The sequence below is a fragment of the Oncorhynchus tshawytscha genome, linkage group LG19 (assembly GCF_018296145.1).
Source record: "Oncorhynchus tshawytscha isolate Ot180627B linkage group LG19, Otsh_v2.0, whole genome shotgun sequence".
Lineage (NCBI taxonomy): Eukaryota > Metazoa > Chordata > Actinopteri > Salmoniformes > Salmonidae > Oncorhynchus > Oncorhynchus tshawytscha.
The window spans coordinates 31,768,727-31,785,185 of NC_056447.1; the positions used below are offsets into that span (position 1 = coordinate 31,768,727).

Below are 16,459 nucleotides of genomic sequence, written 5' to 3' on the forward strand. Positions count from 1 at the left end.
TCTTTGACACCGATCTCTACAAACCATTTTTGTATGGATCTCGCTTTGTGCATGGGGGCATTGTCATGCTGAAACATAAAAGTGCCTTCCCCAAACTGTTGCCACAAATCTGGAAGCACAGAATCGTCTAAAAATGTCATTGTATGCTGTAGCATTATTATTTCCCTTCCCTGGAACTAAGGGGCCTAGCCCAAATCATGAAAACCAGCCCCACACCATTATTCCTCCTCCCCCAAACTTTACAGGTAGCTTTCTCCTGGCATTTACCAAACCCAGATTTGCCCGTTGGACTACCAGATAGTGAAGTGTGATTCCTCACTCCAGAGAATGTGTTTCCACTGCTCCAGAATCCAATGGCTGCGCACTAACGCGTGCATGTTGATCCTGTACCCCCACACCAGATACGATCAGGACACACAAGTTGAAATATCAAAACAAACTCTGAACCAATTATATTAATTTGGGGACAGGTTGAAAAGCCTTAAACATTTATGGTAATTTAGCTAGCTAGCTTGCTGTTGCTAGCTAATTTGTCCTGGGATATAAACATTGGGTTGTTATTTTACCTGAAATGCACAAGGTCCTCTACTCCCACAATTAATCCACAGATAAAAACGGTAAACCAAATTCCTTTCTAGTCATCTCTCCTCCTTCCTCAGGCTTATTTTTTTTACTTCTTTGGACTTTATATGGCGGTTGGCAACCAACTTTACGCTGCATTACTGCAACCCACTCGAGTGTGGACATCAGTTCATCTTTCAATCACCCACGTGGGTAAATGCTTCTAAAAACCAATGAGGAGATGGGAGAGTCCGGACTTACAGCGCATTGAGCGTCACAAATAGAACCTAGCATTGAGCGTCACAAATAGAACCTATTTATATTTTAGCACCTGGCCGCGCAGACGGTCGCTGAAGCACGCAAGCAGTGTGGATGCAATGATTGAATAACATGTATGTATACATTTATTTCACAATGCTCGCGCACGCGACACGAGCGGTGTGGTCAGCATGTAAGGCTTGTGTGTGGCTGCTCGGCCATGGAAACCCATTTCATGAAGCTCCCAACAAACAGTTATTGTGCTGACGTTGCTTGCAGAGGCAGTTTGGAACTCGCTAGTGAGTGCTGCAACTGAGGACAGACCATTTTTATGAGGTTTAAAGGGGCTGAATAATTTTGCACAGCCAATTTTTCAGTTTTTGATTTGTTGAAAAAGTTTGAAATATCCAATAAATGTCGTTCCACTTCATGATTGTGTCCCACTTGTTGTTGATTCTTCACAAAAAAATACAGTTTTATATCTTTATGTTTGAAGCCTGAAATGTGGCAAAAGGTCGCAAAGTTCAAGGGGGCCGAATACTTTTGCAAGGCACTGTATAGGCCTATTGTGAATGTGTATTATTGTTGCATCGCCATCTTTTTTGAAAAATAAATACAACTGTAAGCTACATATTCACTTGACAGAGGTAATAAAAATAAGTGTTTCTGAGTTTATGTCAGCATTACACAGGTAAGCTAACAGTTAAAGAAATCAGGAATGCAGTCAGGCTCTATAGACCTTTAAAGTATACAGTTGAAATCGGAAGTTAACATACACTTAGGTTGGAGTCATTAAAACTAATTTTTCAACCACTCCACAAATGTTTATTTTTGGCAAGTCGGTTAGGACATCTACTTTGTGCAAGACACAAGTCATTTTTCCAACAATTGTTTACAGACAGATTATTTCACTTATCTTCACTTATCACTGTATCACAATTCCAGTGGGTTGGAAGTTTACATACACTAAGATGACTGTGCATTTAAGCAGCTTGGAACATATTTTGGTGCGAAAAGTGCAAATCAATCCTAGAACAACAGCAAAGGACCTTGTGAACATGCTGGAGGAAACAGGTACAAAAGTATCTATATCCACAGTAAAACAAGTCCGATATCGACATAACCTGAAAGTCCGCTCAGCAAGGAAGAAGCCACTGCTCCAAAACCGCCATAAAAAAAGCCTGACAACGGATTGCAACTGTACATGGGGACAAAGATGGTACTTTTTGGAGAAATGGTCTGATGAAATAAAAATAGAACTGTTTAGCCATAACGACCATCTTTATGTTTGGAGGAAAAAGGGGGATGCTTGCAAGCCGAGGAACACCATCCCAATCATGAAGCACGGGGGTGGCAGCATCATGTTGTGGGGGTGCTTTGCTGCAGGAGGGACAGGTGCACTTCACAAAATAGATGGCATCATGAGCAAGGAAAAGTGTGTGGATATATTGAAGCAACATCTCAAGACATCAGTCAGGAAGTTAAAGCTTGGTCGCAAATGGGTCTTCTAAATGGACAATGCATTCTTAAAAAGTTGGCAAAATGGCTTTAGGACAACAAAGTCAAGGTATTGGAGTGGCCATCACAAAGCCCTGACCTCAACCCCATAGGTAATTTGTGGGCAGAACTGAAAAAGTGTGTGGGAGCAAGGAGGCCTACAAACCTGACTCGGTTACCCCGGCTCTGTCAGGAGGAATGGGCCAAAATTCACTCAACCTACTGTGGGAAGCTTGTGGAAGGCTACCTAAAATGTTTGACCCAAGTTAAACAATTTAAAGGTAATGCTACCAAATACTAAATGAGTGTATGTGAACTTCTGACCCACTGGGAAAGTGATGAAAGAAACAAAAAGCTGAAATAAATAATTCTCTCTACTATTATTCTGACATTTCACATTCTTAAAATAAAGTGGTGAACCTATCTGACCTAAGACAGGAAATTTTTCCTCTGATTAAATGTCAGGAATTGTGAAAAACTGAGTTTAAATGTATTTGGCTACAGTGTATGTAAACTTTCGACTTCAACTCTATATGAGTGGGCTATGTCAAACACACCACCACCTAGAGTTATGTTGGTTACCTACTATATCAATCAAATGTATTTTTAAAGCCCTTCTTACATCAGCTGATGTCACAAAATGCTGTACAGAAACCCAACCTAAAACCCCAAACAGCAAGCAATGCAGGTGTAGAATGCAGGTGTAGAAGGTGTGGATAGGAAACACTCCCTAGAAAGGCCGGAACCTATGAAGAAACCTAGAGAGGAAACAGGTTATGAGGGGTGGCCAGTCCTCTTTTGGCTGTGCCGGGTGGAGATTATAACAGTACATGGCCAAGATGTTCAAATGTTCATAGATGACCAGCAGGGTCAGATAATAATACTCACAATGGCTGTAGAGGGTGCAACAGGTCAGCACCTCAGGAGTAAATGTCAGTTGGCTTTTCATAGCCGATCATTCAGAGTATCTCTACCCCACCTGCTGTCTCTAGAGAGTTGAAAACAGCAACTCTGGGACACAGTAGCACGTCTGATGAATAGGTCAGGGTTCCATAGCCGCAGGCAGAACAGTTGAAACTGGAGCAGCAGCACAACCAGGTGGACTGGGGACAGCAAGGAGTCATCAGGAATCAAATCAAATCAAATGTATTTATATAGCCCTTCGTACATCAGCTGATATCTCAAAGTGCTGTACAGAAACCCAGCCTAAAACCCCAAACAGCAAGCAATGCAGGTGTAGAAGCACGGTGGCTAGGAAAAACTCCCTAGAAAGGCCAAAACCTAGGAAGAAACCTAGAGAGGAACCAGGCTATGTGGGGTGGCCAGTCCTCTTCTGGCTGTGCCGGGTGGAGATTATAACAGAACATGGCCAAGATGTTCAAATGTTCATAAATGACCAGCATGGTCGAATAATAATAATGCAGAACAGTTGAAACTGGAGCAGCAGCACAGTCAGGTGGAAGTTGAAACTGGAGCAGCAGCATGGCCAGGACAGATGGTCCTGAGGCAAGGCCCTAGGGCTCAGGTCCTCCGAGAGAAAGAGAGAGAGTCAGAGAGAGAGAGAGCATACTTAAATTCACACAGGACACCAGATAAGACAGGAGAAATTATCCAGATATAACAGACTTACCCTAGCCCCTAGACACATAAACTATTGCAGCATAAATACTGGAGGCTGAGACAAGAGGGGTCAGGAGACACTGTTCCTCCGTCCGACGATACCCACGAACAGAGCCAAACAGGCAGAATATAACCCCACCCTCTTTGCCAAAGCACAGCCTCCACATCACTAGAGGGATATCTTCAACCACCAACTTACTATCCTGAGACAAGGCCGAGTATAGCCCACAAACATCTGACCCATGGCACGAACCCAAGAGGGGGCGCCAATCTGGAAAGGAAGATCATGTCAGTGACTCAACCCACTCAGGTGACGCACCCCTCCTAGGGACGGCATGGAAGAGCACCGGTAAGCCAGTGACTCAAGCCCCCGTAATTGGGTTTGAGGCAGAGAATCCCAGTGGAGAGAGAGGAACTGGCCAGGCAGAGACAGCAAGAATGGTTCGTTGCTCCAGTGCCTTTCCGTTCATCTTCACACTCCTTGTCCAGACTACACTCAATCATAGGACCTACTGAAGAGATAAAGACTTAAAGGTCGAGACCGAGTCTGCATCTCTCACATGGATAGGCAGACCATTCCATAAAAATGAAGCTCTACAGGAGAAAGCCCTGCCTCCAGCTGTTTGCTTAGAAATTATAGGGACAGCAAGGAGGCCTGCATCTTGTGACCATAGCATACGTGTAGGTATGTACGGCAGGACCAAATCTGAAAGATAGGTGGAGCAAGCCCATGTAATGCTTTGTAGGTTAGCAGTAAAACCTTGAAATCAGCCCTAGCCTTAACATGAAGCCAGTGTAGAGAGGCTAGCACTGGAGTAATATGATCCAATTTTTTGGTTCTAGTCAAGATTCTAGCAGCCATGTTTAACACTAACTGAAGTTTATTTAGTGCTTTATCCGGGTAGCTGGAAAGTAGAGCATTGCAGTAGTCTAATCTAGAAGTGACAAAAGCATGGATACATTTTTCTGCACTATTTTTGGACAGAAAGTTTCTGATTTTTGCAATGTTACATAGAGGGAAAACAGATGTCCTTGAAAGAGTCTTGATGTGTTCATCAAAAAAGAGATCAGGGTTCAGAGTAACGCTGAGGTCCTTCACAGTTTTATTTGAGAGGACAGTACAACCATCAAGATGAATTGTCAGATTCAACAGAAGATCTCTTTGTTTCTTGGGACCTAGAACTAGCATATCTGTTTTTTCCGAGTTTAAAAGTAGAACATTTGCCGCCATCCACTTCCTTTTGTCTGAAACACAGGCTTCCAGGTAGGGCAATTTTGGGGCTTCACCATGTTTCATCAAATGTATGTCATCCGCATAGCAGTGCAAGTTAACATTGTGTGTCCGAATGACATCACCAAGAGGTAAAATATATAGTGAAAACAATAGTGGTCCTAAAACAGAGCCTTGAGGAACACCGAAATATACAGTTGATTTGTCAGAGGACAAACCACCTTTAGAGACAAACTGATATCTTTCCGACAGATAAGATCTAAACCAGGCCAGAGCTTGTCCTTGTAGACCAATTTGGGTTTCCAATCTCTCCAAAAGAATGTGGTGATCGATGGTATCAAAAGCAGAGCTAAGGTCTAGGAGGATAAGGACAGATGCAGAGCCTTGGTCTGACCCCATTAAAAGATAGTTTACCACCTTAACAAGTGCAGTCTCAGTGCTATGATGGGGTCTAAAATCAGACTGAAGTGTTTCGTATACATTGTTTGTCTTCAGGAAGGCAGTGAGTTGCTGCGCAACAGCCTTTTCTAAAAAAAATTGAGATGAATGGGAGATTCGATATTGGCCTATAGTTTTTTATATTTTCTGGGTCATGGTTTGCCTTTATCAGGATAGCCTTTATTACTGCCACTTTTAGTGAGTTTGTTACACATCCGGTGGATTGTGAGCTATTTATTATGTTCAACATAGGAGGGCCAAGCACAGGAAGCAGCTCTTTCAGTAGTTTAGTTTGAACAGGGTCCAGATGCAGCTTGAAGTTTTTAGGCCATGATTATTTTCATCAATGTGTCAAGAGATATCGTATTAAAACCTTGGGTGTCTCCCTTGAGCCTAGGTCCTGGCAGTGTTGTGCATACAGGACAACTGAGCTTTGGAGAAGTACACTGATTTAAAGAGGAGTCCATAATTTGCATTCTAATGATCATGATCTTTTCGTCAAATAAGTTAATGAATCTATCACTGTTGAAGTGAAAGCCATTCTCTCTTGGGGAATGCTGCTTTTTAGTTAGCTTTGCGACAGTATCAAAAATACATTTGGGATTGTTCTGATTTTCCTCAATTAAGTTGGAAAAACAGGATGATCGAGCAGCAGTGAGGGCTCTTCGGTACTGCACGGGAATGTCTTTCCAAGCTAGTTGGAAGACTTCCAGTTTGGTGTAGCGCCATTTCCGTTCCAATTTTTTGGAAGCTTGCTTCAGGGCTCGGGTATTTTCTGTATACCAGGGAGCTAGTTTCTTATGACAAATAAGATGAAATAATATGTTATTCTTAATGACTGAATAAAAAGGTTTAGGGAAATACAGGCATTCACCACATCACTACAAGACAAACACCTCGACAAATCAAGCTTGATGGTCTTGTAAATATAAAAGCAAGGCTTGTTTTCATATCATAAAAAAGTTTGAAAAGGTAGTGGAGTTGGATTAGTATGGTATGTGAAGAATCCAATACTTTAACTTGCATGCGGTACAAATCACATCATTTTGGGACCACCTACATTAAGAATATGAATTAGGCTGTTTGAGAAGGTAGCGACTCCCAAACCCGCATGCGGGAGAGTAATCATCGCCTGAAACTAATTAGCATAACGCAGCGGACATAAATATCCCTAGAAAATGTTCCTATTCATGAAAATCACAAATTAAATATATTGAGACACAGCTTAGCCTTTTTTAATCACCCTGTCATCTCAGATTTTCAAAATATGCTTTACAGCCAACGCTAGACAAGCATTTGTGTAAGTTTATAATAGCCTAGCATAGCATTATGCCTTGCTAGCAGCAGGCAACCTTGTTACGGAAATCTGAAAAGCAATCAAATTAAATCGTTTACCTTTGATGAACTTCGGATGTTTTCACTCACGAGACTCCCAGGTAGATAGCCAAAGTTAATTTTTTCCCAAAATATTACTTTTGTAGGTGAAACAGCTGTTTGTTCTTCATGTTTGGCTGAGAAATCGTCCGGAAATTGCGGTCACCACAACGCCGAAATATTTTCCAAATTAGCTCCATAATATCGACAGAAACATGGCAAACGTTGTTTAGAATCCATCCTCAAGGTGTTTTTCTAATATCTATTCGATAATATATCCGTCGGGACAATTTGTTTTTCTCTAGGACCGATTGGAGTAATGGCTACCTCTGTACTTTATGGGAGAATCTCTCTCGGAGCCACCATGTGACCACTTACGCAATGTGCTTGCCTACGGCTATTCTTCAACAGAAATGCGTAAAACTACGTCACAATGCTGTAGACACCTTGGGGAATACGTAGAAAGCGTAAGCTCGTTGATGGTACATTCACAGCCAAATAGGGAGTCATTGGAACGCAGCGCTTTCAAAACCTGGGGCACTTCCGGATTGGATTTTTCTCAGGCTTTCGCTTGCAATATCAGTTCTGTTATACTCACAGACAATATCTTTACAGTTTTGGAAACGTTAGAATGTTTTCTATCAAAGCTGTCTTATTATATGCATATTCTAGCATCTTTTCCTGACAAAATATCCCGTTGAAAACGGGAACGTTTTTTTTCCAAAAACGACAATACTGCCCCTAGAGTTCCAAGAGCGACCTGCATACACTATTGTTTGAAGTACAATAGACCAACATAGTTACTGTAGTTGGTCAAGGCTGTGTGCTGGAAAACCTTGGTAGAGCATGGGTGGAGTAGACATTGTGATGCTTGTGAATTTCCTTTATTTTTCAGCTTAAGACCAATGCCTACTTCTCACTTAAAACATAGTTTTTTGTTTTTAATCAATTAACACTTTATTAAAGACCTTAACTTGGTAAGAGAAGCAGGACCAGGAATCCCAATTTGGCCAATGCTAATTTGTAAAGTAAAGCAAAGTAATCACACTAAAGAAAGTGTCATGTGAAAAGGTGAGGGACACGAAACAACAGACAACTAAGTAATGTCAATACAGAATGCTAGGTAGTTAGCCTAGCATTGCTCAGTCACGGTGACCACCATGACAAAACAAACAGCAATCTAGCCATAATTAACCTAGCATCCTTCAGTTACAGCCATGTCAATACAGACATCTGGCTAGCCATAGTTAGCTAAGCATTGCTCAGTGGCCAGTATGTCAGACAGACAGCTAGTTGTAGCTATCATAACATTGTTCAATGACAGCTTGCGTATGTCAATAAATACAGCACAGATAGCTAGCAATAGTTAGCCTAGCTTCACTAATTTAAGTTACACCCATGTCAATACAGACAGCTAGCTAGTCATAGAGAGCTTAGCATTGCTCAGTGACAGTGGCAAAACTGTTTGGTTGTTTAACAACAAGATGGCTCTTATTTTACCACACTTCTCTTTCTCTTATTCCAGGTTAGGGGTGGTGGTGTGAGAGACTGGGACCGGAACTTGGAGCTGTGCTAAGGAAGGTCTGGTTCTAGATACAGTGCTAGGGGCTGGGACTGGAACCTGGTGTTTGGTTGAGGCTGTAGTGATGCAGCTGCAGAGGTCTTGTCTGTGGAGGTGGAGGGTCCTACTCTGGTCCACACTACTCCTCCTCATTCCCCTCAGTGCCACAGGTAAAACCCATCACCACAACCTTACTATTATCTAACCCTGACTGTCTACATCTAAAACCCATGTAAGGAGGCAGGATAGCATTCTGTTTAATTGTGTGTGCGTGTGCGTGCACGTGCGCATGCTCGTGCTTATACGCGTGTGCGCACGTGTGTTTATTTGTGTAACATCCCACATAAAAAAATACGATAGTATGCTATGGTCTAAATACTGTAGTATTACTATATTTACAGTATATACTCTAGTATTCACTGTAGTGTTTTTGTGGACTTTACTATAGTGTTCAATGTAATATTTACTGTAGTGCTTTTGCAGAGATGACTGTAGTATTCACTATAGTGGTTTTGCGAACATGACTGTAGTATACTATAGTATTCACTGTAGTGTTTTTGCGGACATGACTGTATGTGACAATCAGGGTTGGAGAGTAACTGAGTGGCTCTGTGGTCTGAGGCGTCACTACAGACCCTGGTTCGATCCCGGGCTGTATCACAACCGGTCGTGATTCGGAGTCCCACATGCTTGAGTACAATTGACCCAGTGTCATCTGGGTTAGGGGAGGGTTTGGCTAGGGTAGGCGGTTATTGTAAAAAACAATAATTTGTTCTTATCTGACTTGCCTAGTTTAATAAACATGTGATCTGTTACATGTGAGGGATTACAAAAAAACCAGCAAAAATACTGTAATCAGATTACAGCTACTTTTGAAAAACTAGATGATTACTTTGAGGATTACTTTTAAATTCCGAAAGGATGTTTGTGAAAAAATACCTTTCACACTTCTCTGTTTTCTTAATGACATTCAAACCAGCATTGAAAAAAGGCACAAGTTTAAGTTTGTTCCACCTGAGCGAGGTAAGGATGACAGCAGTGGTGTAGTCTACGGCGACACGGATATCACTTATTATTGAGATCTACAAATCAAATCAATTCTAATTTTATTTGTCACATGCCCCAAATACAACAGGTGTAGGTAGACCTTACCATGAAGTACTTACTTACAAGCCCTTAACCAACAACGCAGTTCAAGAAATAGAGAAGACAATAATTACAAAATAAACTAAAGTCAATAAATAAAATAAAAAAGTAACACAAGAAAATGACATAACAATAACGAGGCTATTTACAGGGGGTACCGGTACCAAGTCAACATGCAGGGTTACAGATTAGTCGAGGTCATTTGTAAAGTGACTATGCATAGATAATAAACAGCGAGTAGCAGCAGTGTTTAAACAAAGGGGAAGGGGGTGGTCAATGTAAATCAAATCAAATCAAATGTTATTGGTAACATACACATGGTTGCAGATGTTATTGCGAGTGTAGTGAAATGCTTGTGCTTCTAGTTCTGACAGTGCAGCAAAATCTAACAAATAATATTTAACAATTCCACAACAAATACCTAATACACACAAATGTAAGGAAAGGAATGGAATAGGAATATATACATATAAATATACGTATGAGCAATGACAGAGCAGCATAGGCTAAGATGCAATAGATAGTATAAATACAGTGTATACATATGAGATGAGTAATGCAAGATATGTAAACATTATTAAAGTGTCATTATTAAAGTAACTAGTGTTCCATTTATTCAAGTGGCCAGTGATTTCAAGTCTGAATGCAGGCAACAGCCTTTCTGTGCTAGTGATGGCTTTTTAACAGTCCGATGGCCTTGAAATAGAAGCTGTTTTTCAGTTTCCCGGTCCCAGCTTTGATGCACCTGTACTGACCTCACCTTCTGGATGGCAGCGGGGTGAACAGGCAGTGGCCCGGGTGGTTGTTGTCCTTGAGGATCTTTTTGGCCTTCCTGTGACATCGGGTGCTGTAGGTGTCCTGGATGGCAGGTAGTCCTGAAGGTGTTGTCGTGCCCTCTTCACAACATTCTTGGTGTGTTTGGACCATGATAGTTTGTTGGTGATGTGGACACCAAAAACTTGAAACTCTTGACCCACTCCACTACAGCTCCGTCGATGTTAATGGGGGCATGTTGATGCAAATCATTCTGCTGCTCTCTCATTTATCTATTCACAAATCTAAGTGTGTATTTGTTCCCAATAATGGTTGAAATCAAGAAGTTTAAGCTACCTATCAATCATTGTTTTTGAAACCAGTGAACAGCCAGTGAAAAATGCGCTCTGGCAACAGCTGCATAGTGCGGATCCTAGCCTATGGAATAACAGTGGGGCTTTTAGTGCTCAATCTAATTCATACTGATAAAAAATATATATATCCATGTGCCTGATGGACACATGCTCAAACTTGCAGACTTTTGATAGACTGAAATGGGCAATATGTAGTTGCTACATCCATTTCTGGAGTTATAAATTATATATATTTATATGTGTACATATATATACAGTACCAGTCAAAAGTTTGGGCTCTCGTGGAATGTGACAGTTGAACTAAGCTCATGGGGCATTTATAAGTGTAACGACTGTTTGAGGTGGAAGAAGGAGAGGACCAAGGTGCAGCGTGGTAAGTGTTCATGATCTTTTAATTACACTGAACACTAGAACAAAAATAACACAAACGGAACAAACAAAATAGTCCTGTCTGGTACAGAGACAGAGACAGAGACAGAAAACACATAGAAATACAAACATAAAACAAAACATAGCATACCCACCCACATCACACCCTGACCAAACTAAAAATAGAAACATACAAAGCAATCTACGGTCTGGGCGTGACAGTACCCCCCCAAAGGTGCGGACTCCGGCCGCAAAACCTAAACCCATTGGGGAGGGTCTGGGTGGGAATCTGTCTGCGGTGGCACTCTGGCTCTGGCACTCCAACATAGTCTTGGCCCACTTAAGTGGCGCCTTTGGTGCGGCGACCCTCGCCGCCGACCTCGGGCAGGGGACCCTTGCAGCGAGCCCCGAATAGACGGGCGACTCCGGCAGCGCCGGCGTGAAGGCGACTCCGGCAGTGCCTTGTGCTTATCGTGGAGAGAGGTTGACCGGGCAGGCACTGTGTTATCCCATTGCGCACGCAAAGCCAGGTGCGCTACATCGCAGCTCCTCGTATTGGCCGCGCTAGAGTAACCAAAAAAGTGTTAAACAAATCCAAATCTATTTTATATTTGAGATTCTTCAAAGTAGCCACCCTTTGCCTTGATGACAGCTTTGCACACTCTTGGAATTCTCTCAACCAGCTTCATGAGCTAGTCACCTGGAATGCATTTCAATTAACAGGTGTGCCTTGTTCAAAGTTCATTTGTGGAATTTCTTTCCTTCTTAAACCTCTCTGGGATATGTGGGACGCTAGCGTCCCACCTGGCCAAAAGCCAGAGCGCCAAATTCAAATAAATTACTATAAAAATCTAACTTTCATGAAATCACACATGTAAGATACCAGATTAAAGCAACACGTGTTGTGAATCCAGCCAACATGTCAGATTTCAAAAAGGCTTTTCGGCAAAAGCAAACGATGCTATTACCTGAGGATAGCACCTCCGTAAACATAGAGAGAAACCATATTTCAACCCTGCAGGCGCGACACAAAACGCAGAAATAAAAATATAATTCATTCCTTACCTTTGACGAGCTTCTTTTGTTGGCACTCCAATATGTCCCATAAACATCACAAATGGTCATTTTGTTAGATTAATTCCGTCCATATATATCCAAAATGTCAATTTATTTGGCGCGTTCGATCCAGAAAAACACCGGTTCCAACTTGCGCAACGTGACTGCAAAATTTCTCAAAAGTTACCTGTAAACTTTGCCAAAACATTTCAAACTACTTTTGTAATACAACTTTAGGTATTTTTTAAAGTAAATAATCAATCAAATTGAAGACGGGATGATCTGGGTTCAATACAGGAAGAAAACAATCTGACGCTACTTTTCTGGTCACGCGCCTCTAACAAACAGTACACTTGAAGTGACCCTCGTTTTGAACAGGGCTACTTCTTCATTACACAAAGGAAAAAGCTCAACCAATTTCTAAAGACTCATGACATCCAGAGGAAGCGGTAGGAACGGCAAGAAGGTCCCTTAGAAATCTGGATTCCCAATGAATGCTCATTGATAAGAGAGTGACCTCAAAAATAACAATCTGAATGGTTTTTCCTCTGGGTTTCTCCTGCTACATAAATTCTGTTATACTCACAGACATGATTCAAATAGTTTTAGAACCTTCAGAGTGTTTTCTATCCAAATCTACTAATAATATGCATATCTTATATTCTGGGGATGAGTAACAGGCAGTTGAATTTGGGAATGCATTTCATCCGGACGTGAAAATACTGCCCCCTGTCACCAATAAGTTAATGCATTTGAGCCAATCAGTTGTGTTAGGGGTGGTATACTGAAGATAGCCCTATTTGTCACGGATGCCTCCGGAACTGTCATTACGCACACCTGGTGTAACGGTTTTCTAGTGGTGATGAAGGAGAGTCGGACCAAACTGCAGCGTGTCGATTGAGATTCATGTTTAATCAAACAAAGAAACACGAACACTACACAAAACAATAAACGTAATCGAAACCGAAACAGCCTATCTAGTGCAAACTAACCGAGAGTACACATAGGACACTAAGGACAATCACCCACGACAAACTCAAAGAATATGGCTGCCTAAATATGGTTCCCAATCAGAGACAACGATAAGCACCTGCCTCTGATTGAGAACCACTCCAGACAGCCATAGACTTTGCTAGACAACCCACTAAGCTACAATCCCAATACCACCACCAAAACCCCAAGACAAACACACCACAATTACAAAAACCCCATGCCACACCCTGGCCTGACCAAATACATAAAGATAAACACAAAATACTTTGACCAGGGCGTGACAGAACCCCCCTAAGGTGCGGACTCCCGAACGCACCTCAAAACAATAGGGAGGGTCCGGGTGGGCGTCTGTCCATGGTGGCGGCTCCGGCGCGGGACGTGGACCCCACTCATTTAATGTCTTAGTCCCCTCTCCCTTCGTCCCTGGATAGTCCACCCTCGCCGCCGACCATGGCCTAGTAGTCCTCACCCAGAACCCCACTGGACTGAGGAGCAGATCGGGACTGAAGGACAGCTCGGGACTGAGGCAGCTCGGGACTGAGGGGAAGCTCGGGAGTGAGAGAAAGCTCAGGAGTGAGAGGAAGCTCAGGAGTGAGAGGAAGCTCAGGAGTGAGAGGAAGCTCAGGAGTGAGAGGAAGCTCAGGCAGGTAGATAGATCTACCAGATCCTGGCTGGCTGGTGGTTTCAGTAGATCCTGGCTGACTGGCAGATCCTGGCTGACTGGCAGATCTGGAAGAGTCTGGTTGACTGGCAGATCTGGAAGAGTCTGGTTGACTGGCAGATCTGGAAGAGTCTGGTTGACTGGCAGATCTGGAAGAGTCTGGTTGACTGGCAGATCTGGAAGAGTCTGGTTGACTGGCAGATCTGGAAGAGTCTGGCTGACTGGCAGATCTGGCGGCGCTGGGCAGCCTGGCGGCGCTGGGCAGACCGGCGGCGCTGGGCAGACCGGCGGCGCTGGGCAGACCGGCGACGCTGGGCAGACCGGCGACGCTAGGCAGACTGGCGGTGCTGGGCAGATTGGCGATGCTGGGCAGACTGGTGGCGCTGGGCAGACTGGCGGCGCTGGGCAGACTGACGACGCTGGGCAGACTGGCGGTGCTGGGCCGACTGGCGGTGCTGGGCCGACTGGCGATGCTGGGCAGACTGGCGATGCTGGGCAGACTGACGGCGCTGGGCAGACTGGCGACGCTGGGCAGACTGGGGGCACCGGCGGCGCTGGGCAGACTGGCGGCACTAGCTGCTCCATATAGGCTGACAGCTCTGGCGGCTTCTTACAGACTGACCGCTCTGGCGGCTCCGTGCTGACTGGCAGCTCCTTGCAGACTGGCAGCTCCTTACAGACTGACAGCTCCTTGCAGACTGACAGCTCCGTGCAGACTGACAGCTCCGTGCAGACTGACAGCTCCTTGCAGACTGACAGCTCCTTGCAGACTGGCAGCTCCATGCAGACTGGCTGCTCTATGCAGACTGACAGCTCTGGCTGCTTCATGCAGACTGACAGCTCTGGCTGCTCCATGTAGACTGGCTGCTTCATGCAGACTGGCAGCTCTGGCTGCGCTGAACAGGCAGGAGACTCCGGCAGCGCTGTAGAGGAGGAAGGCTCTGGCTGCGCTGAACAGGCGGGAGACTCCGGCAGCGCTGGAGAGGAGAAAGGCTCCGACAGCGCTGGAGAGGCGAGGCGCACTGTAGGCCTGATGCGTGGTGCTGGTACTGGTGGTACTGGACCGAGGACACGCACAGGAAGCCTGGTGCGGGGAGCTGCTACCGGAGGGCTGGGTTGTGGAGGTGGTACTGGATAGACCGGACCGTGCAGGCGCACTGGAGCTCTTGAGCACCGAGCCTGCCCAACCTTACCTGGTTGAATGCTCGGTTGCCCTGCCAGTGCGGCGAGGTGGAATAGCCCGCACTGGGCTATGCAGGCGAACCGGAGACACCGAGCGCAAGGCTGGTGCCATGTAAGCCGGCCCAAGGAGACGCACTGGGGACCAGATGCGTAGAGCTGGCTTCATGGCATTTGGCTCGACGCTCAATCTAGCCCGCCGATACGCGGAGCTGGAATATACCGAACCGGGCTGTGCACCCGCACTGGAGACACCGTGGGCTCCACAGCATAACACGGTGCCTGCCCGGTCTCTCCAGCCCCCCGGTAAGCACAGGGAGTTTGCGCAGGTCTCCTACCTGGCATAGCCATACTCCCTGTAAGCCCCTCCCCAAGAAATTTTTGGGGCTGACTCTCGGGCTTCCATCCGCTCTGCCGTGCTAGCTCCTCATAATGCCGCCTCTCTGCTTTTGCTGCCTCCAGCTCGGCTTTGGGGCGACAATAATCTCCAGGCTGATTCCAGGGTCCTTTACCGTCCAATTCCTCCTCCCATGTCCATTTCTCCAGGTGGTGCAACCTCTCCCACTGTAGCTGCTGCTGCTCCTGCTGCTGCTGCCTCTGTTGCCTCTTCTCCTGTTGCACCTTTGGGCGGCTACACTCCCCTGGTTTAGCCCAGGGTCCTCTCCCGTCGAGGATTTCCTCCCATGTCCAGAAATCCTTATTTAGCATCTCCTTTTTCGGCTTCTCCTGCCTGTTGACACGCCGCTTGGTCCGTTGGTGGTGGGTGATTGTCCTTAGTGTCCTATGTGTACTCTCGGTTAGTTTGCACTAGATAGGCTGTTTCGGTTTTGATTACGTTTATTGTTTTGTGTAGTGTTCGTGTTTCTTTGTTTGATTAAACATGAATCTCAATCGACACGCTGCAGTTTGGTCCGACTCTCCTTCATCACCACTAGAAAACCGTTACACCTGGTCCCTATTCCCATTTGATTAGTAATTGTATAAGTGTGCCCTTTGTTCACCATTGTCCTGTCAATTATTGTTACAATGTCCATTGGTTCGTGTGAGTACCTGTGCTATGTTGTTTTAGCTTTTGTGCTTTCGTATATTGTGTAGATGATTACGGGTCTCGTCCCGCGTGATAATCATTGTGCGACTTTGTATTTATTCGAGGTACTCCTCACTCTTTTGTTTGGGTTTCTACCCTGTGTTTTGTATATGTGTTTGTTTGGTCTTCATCCCCGTGCCTTTACACGGCACGCTGTAATTTGGGAAATAAAAAACCCTATTACGCATTCCTGCGCCTGTCTCCCGATCCTTCATACCGACGTGACACTATTTGGTAAAAGACCAAGTCCATATTATGGCAAGAACAGCTCAAATCAGCAAAGAGAAACGACAGTCCATCA

General features: G+C 44.6%; 1 protein-coding gene across 2 annotated transcripts in view; it reads left to right on the forward strand.

The window, feature by feature from the left end:
* The window catches only part of LOC112219120 (cadherin-related family member 5-like), a 36,956-nt gene that overhangs the window by 5,582 nt on the left and 14,915 nt on the right, over positions 1-16,459 (forward strand). For both annotated transcript variants that reach the window (XM_024380331.2, XM_042301585.1), the window contains exon 2: positions 8,505-8,710. In XM_024380331.2, the coding sequence (XP_024236099.2) occupies positions 8,626-8,710 (85 nt within the window). In that variant the 5' untranslated portion in view covers positions 8,505-8,625. The remainder of the gene's footprint in view (positions 1-8,504; positions 8,711-16,459) is intronic.